Source organism: Eptatretus burgeri, chromosome 1 (genome assembly GCF_056783735.1).
Source record: "Eptatretus burgeri isolate ZD-2024b chromosome 1, Ebu_testis_v1, whole genome shotgun sequence".
NCBI lineage: Eukaryota > Metazoa > Chordata > Myxini > Myxiniformes > Myxinidae > Eptatretus > Eptatretus burgeri.
In genome coordinates this window covers 24,843,857-24,867,020 of record NC_140961.1, presented here as the reverse complement: position 1 = coordinate 24,867,020, position 23,164 = coordinate 24,843,857, and the positions used below count along the sequence as shown (strand labels likewise).

Below are 23,164 nucleotides of genomic sequence, written 5' to 3'. Positions count from 1 at the left end.
CCCTCAAACGTAACACTGCCCCCTCCTCTGGTACCGCAGCTCCTGCAAGGTATATCACAGGCGCTACCGTACCAGCCTTAACACTTACTGACTCACACCTAATTAACCTAACGAAATAAAGTAGGAGGGGCAATGGGCAGCGAGTCGCAGCTAACTTACCTATCCTGCTTAATGTACTACCCCCTTATGGCCTTATCCTCGCCGAAACAATCATTCGTTTTTTTTTAATTTTTAATTTTATTTTATCACATGAGAGCACTGAGCGAAATTGCACTCCATCTTCTGGATCATCGCTCTTGCCCAACACTCTTCCAGTGATCTGGGGAGGGGAAACAAAAGGTTCCACAAAAACACAACACTTATACTTTACATTCCTACTCTAAGCCTTAACGACACTATTCACAGGATATTTACACTTGACCACCTCCCCCAGTGGATGCTAATAGACCCAGCGTTACCTGGGGAGCCAATTTTCAAATTTGCTTGCCCCAAAATTATGCGGACATCATGCCCTTGCTGCACATGTCAAGTTGTGCGGGATCGAGTGGGACTCATACATCTTCACAACACTCACACCATGGTCATCATCACATTTCTAGGTCATGGTCCTCATTTTAATCATGCAGGCTGAATCCCGTCATGGCCGTGGGGTGGGTTACCACAAGATGATGGGGGCATCTCAGGTGCAACCATGCCCACAGGTAAGCTTCAGTCCAACCCGGACGTTTCTCCGCCCCGCTCCCTTTGATTCCCTCCCCCCTGGTAGCCATCAGCTCTAATCCCGTACAACACTCTGGAAGGGGTCTCAATGGCTCCTCTGGCCTTCCTGGGTCGCCAAGGTCCTACCCGCCTTGGTCGCCCAACCAGACCCTCTCCCCGTTGCCTCCAGACACTGTCACCATTAGCCACCAGGTGGTGAATCTCCTTGAAGGGGGTCGCAATTCACGCTCACCGTGAGCTTCAGCAATCCCTGTGGACAAGCACATCATCCCCACCCACAAAACCCACATGACTCCCCCACCCCATCGGCCTTACATGTGACACCTGCATTTCTAACACTTCGCCGACCATGACCTTCCCTGTTACCACACCATGTCCAATAAAAATCAATGTGTGCACCATACATTTCACTTCTTCACTTAAAACAACTCGCACAGCACTTCTCACCCGATCCACGCACCAGCCATTGGACAGCCACTCGTGCCCGCTTTGTTTCCAATTACCCACTGTCCTGATTGTCACTCTAAAACCCAGCAGAACTTACAAACCCATGCCAATTTTCCCACAATTCATTTTTTTTCCACCAAAGGAGGGCACTTCGCCACAATCTCAGCAGCCGAGCATGGCCGTATATGCTCAGCCCAATCTAGTCTCCGCGACCCCCGACAGTGATCTCCGGACCCGACCTATGAAAGGGCATCTCGGATAGACCTGGCGGTTCAGCAGGAGGATTCACCCTCTCCGAGTCTAAAAGTCTATTGGAGGGTCCCTCCATCGCCGGGTACCGGCAATATCGTTGCATGTGTCCTCTTCGCCCGCACCGGAAACAACTCCCCATAAAAGGCCCCCATGAGTATCGGTGAAATGTCTCTTCCGGTTCCGGACCCCCTCGGCCATAATCGAATTGCTCTATTGGCTGGGCTGGACCCCGCCGCTTTGGCGCACTAACTACCGAATTACCCTTTATCAAACTTGACAGTTTCTGGCAAATTTCCTGAAACATTTGGGTAATGCCAATTTCTCCCAGCCCCCCTCCCTGATCCTGGATCTCCGCCTGTCGGATCGTCACCGATGGCCTCTCGGGCACCCGACCCGGCCAACTCCACGAGGCCAGCCTGGCCGCGCACTCGGCCGCTCGGTGCACGGTGGGTGGATCCTGTAGCTCCACTAGCGCTCGGACCTCAGGGTCAGGAAGAGCAGCTAAAAATTTCTCGAGTGCCAGTCTGTCCCATGCCTCCACTGTTAGGTCCCGATACGCGATCCTGACTGATTGGTAAATGTCCTGTGCCAGCTCCTGCACTGTCTCACCCGGCTTTAATCTGCGGTGCTGGAGCTGGGCCCGCACCAGATCACAGTTCGCCGCGAACCCAAACCGACGGCTCAACGCCTCGCAAATGTGGGAGCTGGTCAACATCTCCTCCGCGATCACGTTTAACACATCTGCGGCTGGTCCCCGCAACGTTGCCACCAAATTCCCTGTACGTTCCCGCTCATTCCACCCGTTTAGTCGGGAAATGCACTCAAATTGCGTCAGAAAAGCTTCAACGCTCCCTGACCCGTCAAAATTTACCAGGGGGATCACTTTTACGGTGGCCCGCTTCTCAGTTTCTCCCTTGTCCGAATCCAGCCCAGGGATCAAACACCCTTGTGGCTGCGTATCCAATTCCGGAGCCCACTGTGGCCAAAAATGTTTCGTGGTGAGGGTGTCATGGGTCAATTTTGCCTCCTGTTCCAAACGTTGAATGGACCGATTCACCTCTTCCCGCAGGATCTTCTGGGCCCGCACAACCTCCTCCAAGGCTCCGTCGCGAGTTTGTAGCTGCTCCTCAACCAACCCGGACACTCTACTTACAAAAGACGGCTCTACCAGGCCTTTATCCAAGACTTCATCTTGGCTCAAAATTTTATCTTGTTCGTCCAAACGAGCCTCCAATCCTTTTACCTCCTCCGCCAAATTCATCCCTTGCTTCCTCAGCTCTCCCCACACTTCTACTTGCAGCTGCATACGAGCATCCACACAGGCACGATGACGTTCCAGGCTTTCATCCACTTTATCAACCCGAATGTTCGTTGCATCAATTTTATCTACCAATTTTTTTCGTATATTTTCCCCCTCCAATGTAATTTCTACCTTTGTTTCCTCCAATCTATCCTCGAATTTGCTTTGTATTTCTCCCAATTTAACATCCACACACTCCTGCATCTCAGTTTTCATTTTCTCCATTTTTTCCCCCAATTCATCCCTCATTAAATCAATCCGTGCACCCAACTGTTCCCCCATTACCCCCAATCGATCCGCCATCTCTGCCCCCTGTGCCGTCATTTCTGCCCTCTGTGTCACGAATTGATTTTCCATTTGTGCCGTCATTTCTGCCATTTGTGCCCCCTGTGCCGTCATTTTTGCCCCCTGTGCTGTAATTGCACTCATTAAACGTTCCAACATTGTCCAGATCGTCATCGTGCCGGTTTCCGGCGCTGCCGGCTCCGTTACGGGCGATGAAGCACGGTCCACGCTCGGAATGGGGGAGGTTCCAACCCTACCCCCGTCTCTCCCTTCTTCCCCCGACACGCTGCCAGACACGTGGCCTTCCTCCTCAAACATCTGCACATCCGCCATGGTGCAGAAGTCCCGTTTGCCTCCAATTAATTTAAATTTGAAAACTCCCGCCAAAATTTTCCCGCGCTCGCGCGCTTTTCTGTAGTGATTTTATATTCCAATTCGTGGCGAGATTTTAATCTTGGTATATTCTCCCGATACCAAATATAATTTAGAGGGGTTCGAACATCCAACACGCTGACACCAATGGGACGTCCACGGGACTTGAACAGTCCCGCCAACGTAGAATGAGCCGAAACGATGGAGGCGGTTTATTTGTTTATAACCCAAACATGGCGGTTCTAATCGCTCTACCGCAAACGGGACGAGGAAGGTGGCACGAGTCGCTTTTCACTGAGTTGATGATGTTTATTTGTTTTTTTATTATTACCAGAAATAACAAGACTCGGCAAGAAGAGGGATCCGGGGCGATTCGACGGGATGGTGTGGGATCGGGCGTGGGGAAAAACAGACAATTCCAATGAATATACAGTTCTCAATCCCTCTAAGGCACCAAGCACACACACACACACACACACACACACACACACACACACACACACACACACACACACACACACACACACACACACACACACACACACACACACACACACACACACACACACACACACACACACACACACACACACACACACACACACACACAAAACGTAGCTATTTCTGGTGGTCAGGCTGGACCGTGGTGTGGACGCAACTGTCCCTGGATCAGCGTCGGACGAGCTGGCCTTGCTCTCGTCAGGGGGGGCAGGAGAAACCGTGGTGCTGTCGACCTCCTGGTCCTGGCCCAAGTCCGCTCACAGCCGCCAGGGAACCAGTTCTGGCGCCAAGTTGCGAGCAGGAGAGGGAGGCAGGTCCGCCCGCCGTTCGACCCCGTACTCCGAGTCAGCAGAACCCCAGAGCCAACCAAGGTGAGGCACGAGGCTCAGCAAGGCTCCAAGACACGATGAAGAACACGATCAAATCAGCACAACAAACACGCTCTCCGCGCAACAGCCTCCACACCAAAAAAACACGATCTTTTTGTCCCGATCTTCTTCCTCTTCCTTTTCGACCCCGAACAGAAGCATTTTATCCTTGGTCCTCGTCACTTCCAATCGAGCCGTTTTATTGGCCCACCGCCGTCGCCTTCCGCCAATCATGATCACGGGGCGGAGCCATCCGCAGCACTGTCCTGTGACGTCACGGCCAGCCTCCAGAGAATACCAAAAGGGGTTTACGCAGACACACTTACCCTATCCCGTGTCCCTATCTAATTACGTGACAATTATCATTTCCCCCTTGAAGAAATGAACATTTACGAGACAACTTATCACCACTGAATTGCTACTTATTACATCGAGATCCTGGTAAACTCGAACAGCATAGCATACCTAATCAAACATCCTAATTACCCTTTGAATGCATACCCCCCTCAAACGTAACAATATATATATATATATATATATATATATATATATATATATATATGCACATATATATATATATATATATATATATATATATATATGCACATATATATATATATGTGCATATATATATATATATATATATATATATATATATATATATATATATATATATATATATATATATATATATATATATATATATATATATATATATATATATATATATATATATATATATATATATATATATATATATATATATATATATATATATATATATATATCAGAATGAATTTGCGATGCTTTATGAACAAAACACACACACACACACACACACACACACACACACACACACACACACACACACACACACACACACGGCCGATATCGGCAATTATGGGGGAATCAGCAGGTTGGAGTCAGTGTGATTACCAAATACAGTACTTACTGTATACAACCCAAAAACTGAGTAGCTGTCACCGAAAAGCAACGTTGCCTTTATGTGGACGTTTCAGGGATATGTTCACAAACATTAATCTTTATGAACGATGTGTGGAGGGTGGAAAACAAATGTAGAAAACACGTAAATACAACAAACAGCTCAGAAATCTGGTGTCACTTCAGAACCACTCGCTCAGGGTGGCGGAAGACGAACCACTCGCTCAGGGTGACGGAAGACGAACCACTCGCTCAGGGTGACGGAAGACGAACCACTCGCTCAGGGTGACGGAAGACGAACCACTCGCTCAGGGTGACGGAAGACGAACCACTCGCTCAGGGTGACGGAGGATGAACCACTTGCTCTGAATGATGTGGCGTGGCAAAAGCGTCTGTAGTGAGTGACGATTCACTTAGAATAATGTCATGCGGTACCGCCATCGACAATGGGCGCTCAGCAAGTGGCTGAAGCACTCATGCAAGCACTCCAATTAAATGGTTGACAAGGAACGGTTGGGCTGTACCTGCATACCATATAGGATCCCTTAAACTTCAATGCCAGTCTTTACCGCACACGCAACAGTTGATGAAATAAAATGAATTCGTACAAAGAATGACTTTATCCACAAAAGCGTTCTGCTTAATACAGAACAACCCTGGAGATATCGCAAAGTTCAATCACCCGTGAAATAAACATTGCAGAAAATCTGCCATGTTGCCTGCTCGTCTGTGCACGTGTCATGTGGTACATGTGTTTGGGGTCAGCACAACCGTTATAACATTTCTTAAAAACGTCCGTTTTTTTTTTTTTACCAGATTTGCTTTGATTCCCTGTCGAGCACCTCGCAAAACCGCCGAAAATAAACATTGCAGATCAAGTCATAAAAATACACATCAAGTCAATCGGATTAAAAATGACGATTTTAGAAATTTGACCTCAAGATGACCTTTGACCTTTGACCTCAAAATCAACAGGCTTCTTAGTTGAGACTACCTCTGCAACTTGACAAAGTTTCATGACGACCAGTTTGGAATTGTGACCTGTTGGCGATTGACAGACAAACAGACAGACGGAAAAACAAAATTGACTAACCAATATACTTGAAAAATCTTCAATTTGGCAAGTAACAAACAGACAGAAATGGGTGAAAACATAACCTCCTTCACCTTCAGTAGTGGAGGTAAATATCATGCTTTATAATCGTTTTTGGCCCAATCTCTCAATAGTGAAGAAGCACTTAAAAAAAAAATTGTATCCATATCTGGATTCAGATCTTTGGCGTGGTTCAATCAAATCAATTTGGCGTGGTTGCACACCCAACTTGTGCACCAATTTTCATCCGAATAAGTCTTCAACTTTGTGAGATATCCTGGTTGTATATTCCTTTATCCCAATCTCTCAATGGTGAAGAATCACTTAAAAAAATTATTAAATCTGGATCCCCACTAGAATTGAATTAATTCTTCCTTGTCACACATCCAACGTGTCCAAGTTTCATCGAAATCCGTCGACAACTTTTTGAGATATCATGCCATATATTGTTTTTGGCCCCATCTCTCAATGGTGAAGGATCATTTATAAAATTCTCGTAGTCGGATCCGGATTTGGATCTTCACCAAAATCTAATCAGTTCGTCCGTGTCACACACTGAACATGTCCACCAAATTTCATCCAGATCTGCCCACAACTTTTTGAGATATCCTGCACACAGACAGACAGACAGGCAAAGGTGAAAACAACCTCCTTCACCGTTGGTGATGGAGGTAATTAAAAAAAAAAGACAATAAATAAATGAAAAATCAAATGCAGTCGAGTGACCTGGGACAATGGGGAAGCACCGTTCATATGCTTACACAATGTGTAACCACACCCTGCAAGTATGATATATATATATATATATATATATATATATATATATATATATATATATATATATATATATATATATATATATATATATATATATATATATATATATATATATATATATATATATATATATATATATATATATATATATATATATCATATTGTTGTGGTTCTGCAAAACCACATGCCTCGAAGGCAATGGCACCCAACAGACAGTGATCCCCAGGCAGTTATTTTGTTAATCTTCGTGCAGTCAGATACTGCCCCTCATGTATTGTGGGTTAACAGGACAAAGTGAGTTTTGTGGGTCTTATAGCTAGGTCTAATGATATCTCTATCTTCTATTCCGATTTCTATTCCAACCCTTTCCTTTTAGCCATCATACAAATCATGCAAGCGAGCACACACGCCATGCAAAATACGATTGAATGTTCGCAATACAATGCCTCCTGTGGCTTGGAACCAAAAGAATCACAACAATCACTGGACAGCACATGCATGGCTCGCCATTATTTCATTGAAATATGCATGCCAATTTCCAAAGACATCTCACCTTCCTCACCCCTCACTCACCAAGAACTCACCACCTCAACCACCAACACCTCTCGCACACGGGAAAAATATTCCCGTGCCTCCTCGTACTTCTGCATAGATACAATTTGCCACTAAACAGAGGTGTGCTGTACGGCTCAGGGTACTCAGACCGCGTGATGTGGGGTGAGCAATGGACATTGGTCGTACCAACTGCATCTTGCGGGGGGGTGTTCTGGGTGGGCACGGGGGATTGATACGACCCTTGTCCAGTTGCCAAAACACGGCAAGACAGGTGGCGAGGGGGGGCGGGGGGGGTCACGGGAAGAGCAACCTGGGAGTTCGGTACGGCGCTGTCATGTTCGGGCCATGTCATGCTGGATGTGCGAATGAGACCGCTTTCAGCCCCAGGAGACTGGCATGGTGGGGCTTGGACCGCTGTGGCCCAATAGAGAAGCATGATTCAGGTCACAGCGTCGCTTCGGGTCGTCACCCCACCCTTCGCCCGGAGCTTATAAAAGGCGGATTGTGGAGCTCTCCGCCCTCTTCTTGGCCTCTCTGCCTCACCCTCTTCTTCACCTTTCTGCTTCAACCTCTTCTTCACTGCTCCTCTCGGCTCTGCCCATTGCTGGCTCTTCACTCACAGTTGGTGTGCAACTGAGACGTGCCTATTCCGGAGGACCAGTGTGGATCGCACGTTACCATGAGCCCCGGCAAAGTGACTCAGCCTAAGATAACGCACCAACTCTCGAGGTGGGAATGCTCAAGCAGAGCATGCCACGGAGATACATGCTATACTCACAGACCTATGCATGACTAGGTTAGAGATCTGTCACCTCACACATCTTTTCTTCTCTCTCTCTTTCCACCCCTCTATCTTGTCCCCTTTGGACACACAAAAGAGCATCCAAAACTGACTCACAATCACAATTTCCTCTGGTACGACACCACACCCCCCATATTGCACCACACCACACCTCCCACACCTTATACACCAGTATTTCTCCCTCCTACCACCCCAAACGTACTGGGATGTGTTGGTCATCCGACTGCACCAGGTATTTTGAGGCCGTTTATCCTCATCTGCTTTCTTTCTTTATGGCTATCTAATCTTCCTCGGGTTTGTGTGTGTGTGTTTGTGATGGTGTCGTTGAAGCCTAAGTTAAGATTGTAGAAGTGATAATGGGACAAGTCTGCTCTGTGTTTACATTTGTAAATTTCTTGCCCTTTTGTAGCACCCCACAAATTCCTTGCTGTCCGTGCTGTACATAATAATAAACCCCATTTACTGTGCCAAATACCTTTCCTCACTTGAGTGTAAACAAATGCTTTGCATAGAAATGTTCCCAGCTCGTTTTCGTCTTTTCCTTCATTGGTCCAGCATGGTTCGTATCCTCGCCTAGCGGGATGTTATCCCCAAACTATCTGTTTTTCCAGCCGGTACGTCCTTGGGCAATTACACTTTGCTATATCTGATCCGGTGAGGTGATCCGGTTTGAACAAGCGTACCGAGGATGTGTGCCCCGGTAATTAGATCATGTGACCATTAGGTAAACGGTATGTAATAGACGGAGGACCCTAAATCATGTGGTTGAGTTATTGGCATTCACAGTCAATTAGCGACCTGCCGCGTCATGAAGTTATTCGTGTGTGACGGCCTGCGATTCCGGAGACTCTGGTGGGAACCTGAGGGTCAGAGATGATCCCCGTCGAACCTGGCATGGAGGCGCTTCCACCTTTTCAGAGGTGCCACCTGCCTCATGTGGTCTTTACACTGACCGTGTGTGTGTGTGTGTGTGTGTGTGTGTGTGTGTGTGTGTGTGTGTGTGTGTGTGTGTGTGTGTGTGTGTGTGTGTGTGTGTGTTCTGCTGAACCAGACGGGAGCCTTCCACAATCCTCCTGTGCAATGCGCCAGCCTATCCTGCGCCTTTGATCACTCTCCTCTCTCATCCCATGCAGTAGGAACCTGCCAAGCCCTCTGCAATGCACCCTATATTCTCCGCCTCCAGAGCATGCCTGCTCGCCCCAAACACGAGAAGGCGGGGCTTCTCCTGATTGTTGTTTCAGGGACGAGTTTCTCAGCTTTCATGCCTGCCTTGCAACATAAAAAAGAGGGAAAAATCACGGAGGGCAATCACATACCGGGAGACTTATTTTTACTCCCTCGGCTAACTAACACCGCACCACCCCTCGTGTGGTGACATGTAACACAGATTCCCAAACTTAGTTACATCGAGATGCTTCTGCTCATCCATGGACCAAGAAACTCTACGCAATGCTAAATTTCCTTACTAAATTATTCCATCTACCTACCATATATATATTGTTACGAATTTGCCGCCCGCCCAGCGTGCGAACAGCCGCTTTAGCCAATGGCGGCCGTCTCGCCCACCGAACGGACAATTCAGTCACGACTTTTCGGAACAACGCCGACAACCAGTCACGGGTGTGCTCCAAGCGCACACCACTGCCGAGTAAACACTCCACCCGCGCGCGACAGAGTCAATCGCCGAATTATCGATATACCTAAGTATTCGCATGGGCAGACTACTGAGAGACCGTACATCAGCGAGGTCTGCTTGGACACGAACCGCTTAAGCGGTTCGTTCCATTCTGGGATAACCGAGCGGGGTATTATCGTGAGACCTCGCTGGACCCGATTATTTTATCGGCTATTAAAAAGCCCGCTATTATTCCGAAGGCAAGATAGTTCAATGGGGAAAGAGGACACAATGAACGGGTTAACATTTAAACACGCAGATTTATTCACACACGCATGCAGTCAGGTATGCAAAACACCAACATGCACGTATACAGAAAAGCAATGCAATTGGCAGGAAGGGACAAGATGCGAGCAAGACAAAGCACTACAACCGTCTATTATTTATTATTTTCAAGCAGTTAACAACAGTTCTACTTGCGGACATGGCGCCACAACATTCACACAAATAAACAAGGAAAGACCCCCTCAAAGACAAGGGGGTCAGACTGGACCCGTAGGCCTTTATAACGTTGATCTTGGCGGACCGAAGGAGTTCCACGAGACCGTTGCAGGTGACCTCCACCCTCATGGTGCCACGATGGGGCGACCCACGACGCTCCTTCCCCACGGCAGCTAGCGTAACCGCGGTTGTGCCCAGGCCTTGCCAAGCGGCCGGGTGATTCGGGCCTCAGCCGGCGACGCGTTGAGAGGAACGAATGGGTTTTGATGCTCTTCCAAAGTTGCTACTCTTTGTAAGAACCTGTCCGTTCCTCAGCGATGCTCGGACTGTCCCGAAGCCCGATTACCTCAGACCATTTGGCGCTGGCTGGCGAGCTCTCTCCGGCTCTCTCCACATGAACGTGCAGGTCTGCGCAGCATAGCAGGTTTAGCCACGCTCTCCATCTCGCGTGTCCTCCACTCTCCTGGACTTCGCCCCCGCCTGTGTTCTCCCGACTCCAGACTTCACCGACTGACTCCACCGACCGACCGACTCACTGGCGCTCTGCTTGGCATTTTATAGGGCCCAAGAGATGAGATTTGACCTCCGCTCTCCGACCTTCGACACCCACTGGCCCCGCCCCTTTCTCTCTTTTGATCCGAATTCCGAGGCGAAGCTTCCACAGAGCGGACGTGCGCGAGATCACCAAATTTGCTCGGAGAGCGGATGTGCGCGAGATCACCAGACTTGCTCAGTGAGCGGACGTGCGCAAGATCACCAAACTTGTGCGGCAGGACAAACCCCCGCGTGTGCCTGCAGCGATGGCGTTCGATGCGGACTTGTCGCGGCTGGTGCAAAAGATGGCGTCGCTTCGGGGATGAAGGTGAGGCGATGATATTCGGGTTGGTCTATTGGGGGAGATGCAATTTAGGAGATGGTGGGGAGATGTCTTTGTTATGAAGGCGGTGTGGAGAGGGTGGTTGGTGGTTGACGTCATGGTTGGTGGGTGGCGTGGTGGAGAAGGTGGTTGGTCGTTGGCGTTGTGGTTGGTCCAAAATAACGATAGTAAAGAAAAACGGCTAACTCAAAGACCACAGCCCTGTCCACATGGATAATTCCCATTAAACAACGGTGGGGAAATCTAACTGAACACGGACTTATTGGTATAACTGTACAAAGGACCTATATGGTGTTCTGCGAATTTCCACAGCCGTAACAATATATTGTTACAGCCACGGGTACCGAGTGCATTATGAGGAGGTTTAAACCCTGTTTGTCCTCGGAAGAGCTGGACCTGGGGCCACCGCTCACAATTTACTTTGTGGTATGGTGGGTTGCTTTAGAACCACGAACGCCACTCAGTTAACCATGAGTTCCATTATCCACCGTCTAATTATGCCGTTTAACTAGAGGTTACATGGTTTTCTGAAAGGGGAGCGTGCTCTCGGCAAAGCACCAATCTTATCTTGATTTGATCTTAATTAGGGCGGCCGAGAATTTAAGCGCTGATGCGTGCTGACTATTATTGGTCAAGTCATGGGGTAATTACCCCCCAGTCTATCTAGGTTCGGAAAATGCAGGATCAATGGACGGAAAGGACAAGCACGGACAGGTTGGAACGTCAACAAAGAAATTTATTAATAAGAGAATAAGTAAACAAAAATAACTTTTTATTTCCGTGTGGTAAAAATAAATAAATTCCAAATCAATCAAAATGATCGCAAGCAAATAAAGAATTAATCAAGTATTGATTGAAAAAGAGACAAAGAGCAGATGCTTATCACTATGCCCTAACAATTAAACACAAGACAAGGGTACCCAGCAGATCATTCAGGGGGGGAAGAGAAATCCAGTCTCGCTCACGAAGTAGAAGTCGTCGTACGTCAAATAAAACATCTTAAAATGTGTGAGGGTGCCTTGTCCGTTGCCAGCGCCCAGCCTTGCTGTGCACCCACTCGCAAACAGGCTTGAATACCAGTCGACGTCACCCCCAAGAATCAGGTACGCCAATAGCAGGTCTCAAGCAGAACCAGCATCAACAGTCCGAGCGTCACCCACTGTCAGGAGCCACCAGGAGCCACAACCGATGGACACCTGTTAGGAGCTGTGAGAAGCTGAGGTGCTGTGAGAAACTGTAAGGCTGCAAGGCCGTCACCAACTGTCTGATTGGAAATCGAAGAAAATAGTCAATGTCCAGCTGACTGACTGTCGCAAAACTGAACGTTGCCAACTCACTGACGGCAACTGACTGAAAAAATGGACCTCTCGTCCTCTTTTGTAGGCGGCTCATCTGGACGGAGCTTCGAGCAGACTCCAGCTAAATCCACCCCACCGTTTCGCACATCGTTGCCCGTGACAATGCACCCGTCCCGCGATCATTCCCAGCCCACGACACCATGCCTGTGGTGCTGGATGAATGGCAGAAAGCAGCCATTTGCCGGAATTACCAAGCGAAAATGTGAAGCGCTCATAAAACGTCAACAACAATTATCACCTCAATGTTCAGCCCAATACGAAAAAGAGCCAGTTAGCATCCATTGAGCTGCTGAACGGGGTGTCAAACGTCGATGGAAAAAGGCGGTGTCAACGTCGGTGAAAGAGGTGGGTGAACCTCTGTTGGGTTCACGACTGTCTCTCATGTATGAATGTGTCTTGCCGTAAAGAGAAAAAGGAGCTTTCCATAAGAGAGAGAATCTCTTCTTTACCCTTTTCAACGCATCACATTTAGAATCCCACCAGACATGGGGATAGGTCTATCCTGCACATGCATTTAGGGAAATAACTGTCTGAGGACCTAAATGTTTGTATGCATTCGTCGGATCAGATTCTGAAATTTATAACAATATATATCTTGAAACATGAGTGTGGTGAGCACTCCACTGATCCTCATTGGACACAGTCCACACCAAAGCATCGCCTCCAACACAGAGACTTTGGCCCGGTGACTCTGTCAGACACAAAGATTACATAGCCATCATCAGTTAAACATCAAACGGAACTACCGATCCAGATTTCAGGCTTATTTGCCCTCATCTAACCTGCCCTCATCTAACCTATCCTCATCTAACCAATGCCCTCTTATTATACCGATAAATATCTAACTATGGATAACCACATTAGTTGTTTATACATCAGACACACCTCCTGACTGTTATGGTGAGCATCGCCGCGGATTATGTCTCACACGGTAAAACCGCATAATCTCGCACAGAACAACCATCCGTCTGCCACCCAGACAATTGTTCCTGCTCATGCAAACCATTCAACCAGAAGGCACGTGATGTGACCAGCGGGAAAATCGAAACATGAGGAGTGTGATGAGCACTCCGTTGACCCCATTGGATACAGTCCACACCAAAGCATTGCCTCCAACACATACATTCATATATATATATATATATATATATATATATATATATATATATATATATATATATATATATATATATATAAATAAATATATATATATATGTATATATATATATATATATATATATATATATATATATATATATATATACACATACACAAATTTATCAACCTTTATAGATGCTTGAAAGTAAATACCAAGAACAGTGTCATTTTATAGTATCAGTCAATACTTTGTGTATCTGCCCTTTCCCTTCATGGGTGCCATTGCTCATTTACCATAACTTCCTGCATAAGACTGAAGCACTCTCAATTGGGAAAATTGTGCCAAATATCCTGCAGTACATTTCACGGTTCTGTATGGTTATTTGGGTTCCACTTCATCTTCTCTGTTTCCAGATAATCCCATATGGCCTCGAATGGACTCATATCCTGACTCTGGAGGGGGTGGGGAGGGGCATTTTAATTTATCAAGCACACCTGCTGTAATTTTGTTCTCTAAAATACTGTTACACTATTTTGAAAGTGTGATTTGAATCATTATCTTGTTGGAAAATGAATCCTCTTCCGATAAAGCAATTTCCATTAGGAACTGCATGGTGCTGCAGTATCTGCTTGTACATCTTTTTATTGGCGTCCCATGATTTTAACAGGGTTTCCGACACCAACAGCTGAGATACAACCCCAGACAGTAGCAAAGCCTCCCCATGTTCAACAGCAGGCTGCAAACATAGCATGTCATCACGTTCACCAGATCTTCGGCTTACAAAATAGCATCTCTTAGATCCAAAAAGTTTAAACTTCAATTAATCAGACCAGAGTGTCTGATTCCATTGTTCAGTTGCCCAACCTTAGTGTTGCCTCACAAATTCCTGTTTTTTCACCTTGTTCTGTGGTCTCAGCAGTGGTCTCTTTGCTGCAACTCTTCTAGGGAGACCTGCTGCAATCAGCCTTCGATGCACATTATTAATTTTCAGGTCTGCTCTCATTAAATTTGTTAGCTACCGTCCTTTCTTCTATCACAAAAGCTGAGCAACTTCAAGTTCTTGTCTTGCCTTGGGGAGGTTCTTTGAGGTCTTCCTGGCCTTTTCTTTACTTATACCGAGCCAGTTTATTTCAGGCATTGCAAAGTGAACCTTGCACCACTGTCGGAGATCTTCAGCTTTTCTGCTATTTTCTTCATCATGTGCCCTTCTTCTCATAGAGATATCTTCACATGCTCTTCTGTTGAAAGCTGCTTCCTTAGCGCCATTCTGAACCTACTCATAGACTTTCAAGCAACGGAACAATCTGATGAAAACCAATTTGACATATTCACTAATTTGCAACTTTTATTGTGGTTTGTTGTAATTTGCATTGATGTAAATTGTAACTGGTGTTGATTACTTTAATAATTATTATTATTTCCTGTACAAAAATCCACAAACTATTTCATGCATATTTTCTGTGCGAAGTGGATATTACAAGCACATGCCAATATAATACATATAGCAAAAATACAACTTTTTCAATTTCCTTATTTATTGATATACTTTAAGGTAAACTGTGATATGAAGTTGACTTTCACAGAAATTTGAATTATTATCTACTTATATTGCACACTTCTAACTTCCCACAAATGTTTAATGGGGGAGAGCACCACAAAAGTGAAAATAACCCAAACTTTTGCACAGTGGTGTACATGTATGTTAATATACAACTTCCAGCCTGAGTTGGGGCCTGTGAGAGACACTGAACCACCCATTGCTAAAAGCAGTCTCAGTTTAGAACCACCCCCACCATTGGAGGGGAATCAATCCACAGGTGCATGTCTGAATCACTGATCATCATCAGCATGGACTAGACTCCCTCATTCCCTCAAGAGTTGAGCTGGCAAGCCATCCCATGAAAGTATATGCAATAGTATCTCTTTACTGGAATTATGACCATGAACTCATGTGTCACTCCAGCATTTTCTACAAGGGTCCTGACCAACAGGGGGCACCTGCCATGCATCCACCCTTTTAGACAGCTAACTGTGTCATACAAATCGATACATGGACTGAAATGTGTCCATGGATCTATTTCCTTCCCAAGGGGAGGGCTGACTGCCAAAATAAAAGGTTTCTAAAGCCTATGTAGCCTGAAAGATATGACAGGAAGCAGTGCCACAGGTGACACTACATTAGGCAGTGGGCGGCTTTTTTTTTCTTTCACAAACTGCAACTGAACTGGTTTGACCATTTAATGTTGATATCTATCCTGTTGGCTTCAACTTAAATTTCATATTAACCAGTTATGGGTACCTAAACAGCGTGGATGTGTGGCAGGCACTCCCTGTTGATCAGGACCCTTGCAGCAAATACTTGTGTGGCACAGAGGTTCATGGTCATCATTCCAGTTAAGAGGTGCTAGAGGTGTTCTCGCCAAACTTGCACACCAAATGATATTTTCCTCTGGAAATGCATTCGTTACAATATTAACTAAATCTGACACAAAAGTAGTGGAAATCAGTAAAATGGCAGTGGTCTGGAACATCTGTCATTGGAATAAACTCTAAAATTTAGGTGGATGCAAACATCAGATAAAAAATGTTTTCCAAGTTCTTGTCTTGCCTTGGGGAGGTTCTTTTAGGTCTTCCTGGAAATGTGGCTTTCCCAGGAAAGATCATGGCAGATAGTGAGATCCAGAAGCTTCAATGAAAGGACTTCTTCCAGAGGATTGTTGAGAAAGTAGATGGGGGGGGGGGGTATAAGGGTACATTTCCATCGCTGCGATTCTGCTTTTGCCTCTAAATTGTAAAGACCAACATTTACATGAAAATGTTGCCGAAGAAAAACAAAATTATTTGTCATTAACCTATTTAAGTGGGCTGGAAAAGTGCGTGAAAAAAAGTACAATTTATAATTAACCTATTTAAGTGTGCTGCTTTCTCACCTCCACTCCATGCTCAGCTGACAGAGATGCAGAATGACGCGCCATGTCCACAAACAGTCCCGCCAGCAGCAACGGCAGCTACCTTGACCGAGCTCATTGTGGATCTCTTGGGATACAACTACATCACCTTGCACAGTGGCAGAACACTCATCCTGTGCCAGCCAACGCAAGCTGAAAGCTTGCACAAGTAGTGAGGGCAGGAGGGTGAAACCAAGAGTGACATGAAAACACCAGATGTCTCCACGACTCAAATAGTCAACAGCAAGGAAAGCATCAGTTCCTGCATCAGCCAGCAGGGTAACGAGGCCGAGGAGGAGCCACGTGACTTCAACCATTGGGCATGGCATCAATGATTTTTTTGACTTGCCTCGGCAGCAAGCACTGTTGTTCTCAGCACAGTTCCTTTCCTGTTGACCATAAGCAATTCCATGACAGCAGCACCCAGGACACTTCTTTATCGCAACGTTTTGGGTCTCTGCTTTTGCCATTGCGTTTTGTAGCTGCCGTTTGGGTAAAGAAACTGGATTCTGGGGTAACAATTGGGGTTGTTCCAATGGTTGAGAGAAAGGTTGAAGCTGTGGTAATGGCTGTATTGGTGGGGACATTGGTGCCTTGGGATTAAAAGAGGACGGTGAACTGTTGTTGGGTTCTGAACCAGTTAAGGAAAATTCAGTTGACCTGCCACCAGTTCCTCCACCTCTGCCATGTGGTTTGGAGGGTAGCATGGTGTGGCCTGCACATGAGCCACGTCTCACAATTATTGTAGCTTTCAAACTTGCCGCTCAAACCCAGCTCACCCCCAGATCAAATATCTGCAGGAGCACAATAACAGTGTTGTGTGAAGAGCAGAGTCATTGTAATTAAATTAATATCAAGACAATTCAATTAGAATTGAATCAGTACAAAGCAGGAAAGCCTGCATATAAATTGGAGTCACAATTGGTTCAGCCGTCAAAGCTCCAATCAAAATTGGCGACGAAAAAAGCGATGCAACAGAAGGGTGAAGGTGACTTATTGGAGAGAAATTAAAGTGGTGGGTAAAATAAAAACCGATGCACAGCTAAATTAACAATGAAGCAGAATAATAGGCAAATATCAGGTAGGTATCACGATAGGACAGTACCATAAAACCCTGACATCCGTGGATTCGCAATTCATGTAACCCAGATACTCACGGGTTTTCAAATGTAGACTGATCCTACCTTCACAGCCCCTGTGCTCCAGCGACTTGGCGTTTTTGTGGGCATCAACCATCCCCACTAACAATTTTTATACGATATATATATATATATATATATATATATATATATATATATATATATATATATATATATATATATATATATATATATCGGGGCGTATTATGTGATACCGGTCATCCGTCCATCCGTCCGTTCCTGTCCGAACTCTAACTCCCAAAGTTTTCAACTTTCACGCTTCATATTTGGTACGTAGGTACAGACTGTGGAGACGGTGTGTCGCGACATACATTCGTCATCTAAAGTGGTTGCCATGGCAGCCAGGATGCTGTTTTCCATGTAGTAGCACAATTCTGTATATACCTTCTTGTTCTTCATAAATTGACGTGTTTGAATATATAATTGTGTGCGTGTGTGTGTGTGTGTGTGTGCGTGTGTGTGTGTGGGGTGTGTGTGTGTGTGTGTTTGTTTGTGGTGTGTTGAGTGTGCGTGTGTGTGCGTGTGTGTGTGCGTGTGTCACAGAGACTTTTTCGGGCGTATATTGTTCTCACTTTCGTTCTTGTTTGTTTTTTGTATACATTGTTGAGGCTCGTATGAGAGCAAACAAACAATGCATAGCAGGTGGGGGGGGGGGGCATGAGACAAGAGGGGTGGGAGAGGGAAGGAGAAAGCAGTGGGGAACAGAGACATCAGGAGATATGTGGAAGGAAGAGGGATGGGGCGGAGAACACGGGTACACAAGATGGACATTACGGGAACTTTCAGGAAGGAAAGCAGGGATTTTGAAGGAGGTGGGTTTGAGGTGGATAAACGGGAGTAGAAAAGATCGAGGTTTTGGATGGGGGAAGATAAGAGGTGGTGGTGAACAGCTGTTTTGAAGGCCTGGAGGGAAGAATGGAATTGAAGAGAGTGTGGGAGTTTATTCCAAAGGTGGGGAAAAAGAGGAATGAAAGGGTGAAGATGAGCAGTGATTTTCGTAGTTTTACCAGAAGGGGGTTGTTGGCGGACCTTGAGCACCCTGCAGAAATATGGTAGGGACATATCACAGACAGAGCGGGGGAGGGGGGAGAGGGGCGAGACTGGAGAGGAGACGGGAGAAGACAGAATAACCACCGACCTGCCTGCGGTGAGAGGCCCAAAGACTCAGCCTCACCACGGGAGATACCAATGATCCTAAATGCCTTGGTTTCCACAGTGTAGAGCTGAAAAAGGTGAGAGGCAGGAGTACCAGCTCAGAGGAGAGAGCAGTGCTCCATGAGGCTGCGGACAAAAACTTTGTAAGTGGTCAGGAGCTCAAGAGGGCCGTGGAAGGACTTTGCACAATGGAGGATTCCTAGTCGGCGACTGGCTTTGGAGGCCAGTTGGAAATGTGGCTTTCCCAGGAAAGATCATGGCAGATAGTGAGATCCAGAAGCTTCAATGAAAGGACTTCTTCCAGAGGATTGTTGAGAAAGTAGATGGGGGGGTATAAGGGTATTGGCTTAATGCCTGGTATTGGGTGGCAGGCTTGGGATCCTGGGGTCCTGAGTTCAAATCCCGCTCAGCTGTTGAATTAACACCAGGTGGGGTTAACTCGGCCTGTCATCCTTCCGAGGTCGGCAAAATGAGTGCCAGCATGTTGGTATACTGTGTCGGAGTGGCGACCCGTCCAGGATTGTGCCCAATAGCCAAGGAGACTGCTTAGGCAGCACGAACGCTCTGCACAAACTATGGTCCCAATGGATAGATGGATGGATGGGGTGGGGTGTGGGGGAGGGGGAGATTCTAAACGGTCCTTTCGGAGAGACATAGTGAGAGTGCGAGATTTGTCAGGATTGAAAGACATTTTCCACATGTTAGACCAGTTTGTGATTTTACCCAAATCTGCAGAGAGCGAAGAAGCTGCAGCTTTCCGGTCTGAGGGATGACAGATGGTACGACAGAGGATGGAGTGATCAGCAAAGAGATAAAGAGGATTTTCCAGAGAGTCAGAGAGATCATTGATGAAAATCAGAAAAAATAACAGCGCCCAGAACGCTACCTTGAGGAACTCCAGCCTGCACAGGAAGAGGGGATGAGAGAACTCCATTGAGGACCACACGTTGGCTGCGACAGGAGAGGAAGTCTGCGAGCCATGAGTGGAGGTGGATACCTTTGGTGAGCAAGGCAGGGTGCCAGACCGTGTCAAAAGCATGCGATATGGCTTTGATTTCCTGTCTGGCCTTGATGACCTCCATTCATTGTTGGGAGAGCAGAAGCAGTATATCCAGGGTAGAGTGACCTGGTCTGAAACCAAATTGATGATCGGAAATCAAGCCATTGGAGAAGAGGAAGGATTTAATGTCTGAAGCGATGATTGATTCCATAACCTTGCTGATGATTGGAAGAAGGCTGATTGGTCTGTAGTTGCTGGGATCTGTTTTTGCACTTTTTTTATGCAGGGGGGTAATGTTTGCTGATTTCCAAGCAGAGGGCAAATGACCTTGAGCAAATGAGAGGGTGAATAGAACAGAGAGAGGGTGAGCAAGAGCAGAAGCGCAGGCTTTGAGGACACGTGGGCTGATGCCGTCTGGACCGGTTGCAGAATCTAAGTCGAGGTTTGACAGCAAGCTCTCCACCTTGTCAGAAGAAAAGGACACAGAGTCCAGGGACAGTTGGGTGTGATTGGGTAAGGTGGGTAGAGAAGTTATGGGTTTGTGACACAAGATTTAGATGCAAACACCGAGTTTAGGCATTCAGCCTTTTCATGAGCTGTGTCAGCAGTGCGGCCATTTGAGGTAAGGGAGGGGATGGAGGGGGAACATACACCAGAAACAGATTTGATTAAACGCCACCAGGATTTGCAGGAGGGAGAGAGCTTTGAGAGTTCAGACTTGAGATGAGAAAGACATTGTTTTCTGGCTCTCCTGAGGGTAGATACACACTTGTTCCAAGCTTTAATGAAGGAACTGTAATTACCCTCAGTTGGGTTTGCTTTCCATGAGGCAAAGGCAAGTTGTTTCAGGGAAACTGCCTCACCACAAGCTTCAGTGAACATTGGAACAGAGGAAGAGTAGGACAACTGAAGACGAGAGGGGATAAATCTGTGCATGAGGGAGAGCAAGTTTCTTTGAAAGAATTCCCAGGACAAGGTGATGTTGGGGAAAGTAGCGATTGTAGATCAGTCTCGAAGTTTGATGGCTTTTTGAAGTCCCTGCCAGTCAGCCTGAGTGAAATAACAGACTCAACGGCGCTGAGGTGGTTCTCCAATAACAGCCAGAGAGATGTCTACTTTGACAAGCACGTGGTCAGAAGAACCGATTGGAGTAGAAGAAGAACAGCAGATATTTTCAGGGAAATTTGTCAAAATCAGAATCAGAAGAGATGAAGTAGCATTGGTTGAGATCCAGGTAGGGAAGTTGACCGATTGAGTCAGTCCCAATGTGTCGCAGAAGTGTTTTGCTGAAGTGCCATGACAGGAGAGAGAGAGAGGTACCCACACCTAGCCAACTGGCATGATGACAATTTAAGTCAGCACATATGAGGAAGAGAGAGTTCAGATGAGAGGATATTAGTTGGTCCATGTTTTCGGAAAGTGAGGTGTAAATGGAGTCATCACTGTTTGGTGGACGGTACGGCACACATATAAACATGAGGTGGGAGTGGAGGGGAAGCCGTAGCCAGAGGTATTCCTGAGGGTTTGGGTTTGAGAGGGCAGTGCATGGAGAGTGAGGAATAGAGTCTTTGATGAAGAGAGAAACTCCTCTACCAGGATGAGGCTCAGGTCTGTCATACTGGAGGAGAGAGTAACCAGGGAGAGATACTTGGGAGTCAGAGATGTCTTGAGAGAGGAAAGTTTGTTCGACAGATTATGTCTGGTTTTTCAGTTGCAACGTGAATAGAAAGATTTGTCAGGTTTGAGCGAAGACCCCGAATATTTGAGGTCCACACTGTTAATGAAGAGGGAGGGAGGAGGCTTTGGGCACAGGGGAGGGGAGGGGGAGGGTAGGACAAGGGATGAGGCGGAGGTAAGGAGAGTTGTTGAAAGAGTCTGGGGGATTGCAGAAGAGCTAGGGGAGGGGGCTGGATGAGGAGGAGAAAAGGCTCTGTGATGCTGGGTTGGGGTGCAGTGGGGAGTAATAAGAGAGGGGGTAGAAGGCAGTTGAGGGTTTGAGGAGGTAGAGTGATGATATGGAGGAGAGAGGTCAGGGGAAGGAGGCAGCTTTGTGGATGAGAGTGGGGGGGGGGGTGTAACTTTGAGAAGGGTGAGTGAAGGGGGTGAATGATAGGAGAAGGGTGAGTGGGGAGAGGAGGAGATTGGGACCATACTCTGTGCAGAGCGTTGGTGCTGCTTAAGCAGTCTCCTTGACTATTGGGCACAATCCTGGACGGTTCACCACTCCGACACAGGATACCAGCACGCTGGCACTCATTTTGCTGACCTCGGAAAAATGACAGGCTGAGTTAACCCCACCTGGTATTAATTCAACATCTGAGGGAGATTTGAACTAAGGACCCTTGGATCCAAAGCCCACCACCTTAACAATTAAGCCAACACCAAGCATAGTGGGGAGTGTTGAGGGAGAAAGGCGGGTGGGGGGTGGGTTTTGAGAAACATGAGAGGGAATCTTGGAGGGGGAAATAGTGTGATGGTTGCTTTGAGGGAGGGGTGAGAGAGGTGGCCACTACCCACTCCTCCATCTACCCACATTCCCCTTCGTGACAATGCCCTACCCACAATCCTCTGTGTGGGCCTAACTCTTTCTTGCAAAATAATCTAGCCCCAGGGTCTTGTTCCGCTGCGATTCCACATTCACTGTGCTCGCATTCGTGATCTTTTGTGCTTATTGTTTCAATTTAATGCTTGTTGTCTCAATTCAATCATGGGTCCGAAGCATAAGGGTAGTGTAGGATGTGCGTCTGCTCCCAAGAGGCAGAAAAATAGTTATGAGTTTGAGCCAGAAAGTGGAGTTGCTTGACCGACGAACAAGGGTGACAGTATGGCCTCTGTGGGCAGATTGTGGTGTGAACGAGTCCACTGTCCCAATACATAAAGAAAAATAAGAAGGCGATTTGTAAGTGTCGCAGCAAGCTCGCACAGCACCCAGTGCTAAAATAGTTACGTAGGTTAGGGATGACCACGTTGAAAAAAATGGAGAAGATATTAAATGTGTGGCTTGAGGACAATGTGCACAAAAACGTTCCTTATATTT

At 46.6% G+C, this 23,164-nt stretch overlaps 1 protein-coding gene across 1 annotated transcript in view; it reads right to left on the bottom strand.

The window, feature by feature from the left end:
* LOC147034046 (XK-related protein 6-like) overlaps window positions 1-23,164 on the bottom strand; it is a 104,542-nt gene that overhangs the window by 48,569 nt on the left and 32,809 nt on the right. The window contains exon 2 of the mRNA XM_085875638.1: window positions 16,795-17,606. Coding sequence (XP_085731764.1) covers window positions 16,795-17,519 — 725 coding nt within the window. The 5' untranslated portion in view covers window positions 17,520-17,606. The remainder of the gene's footprint in view (window positions 1-16,794; window positions 17,607-23,164) is intronic.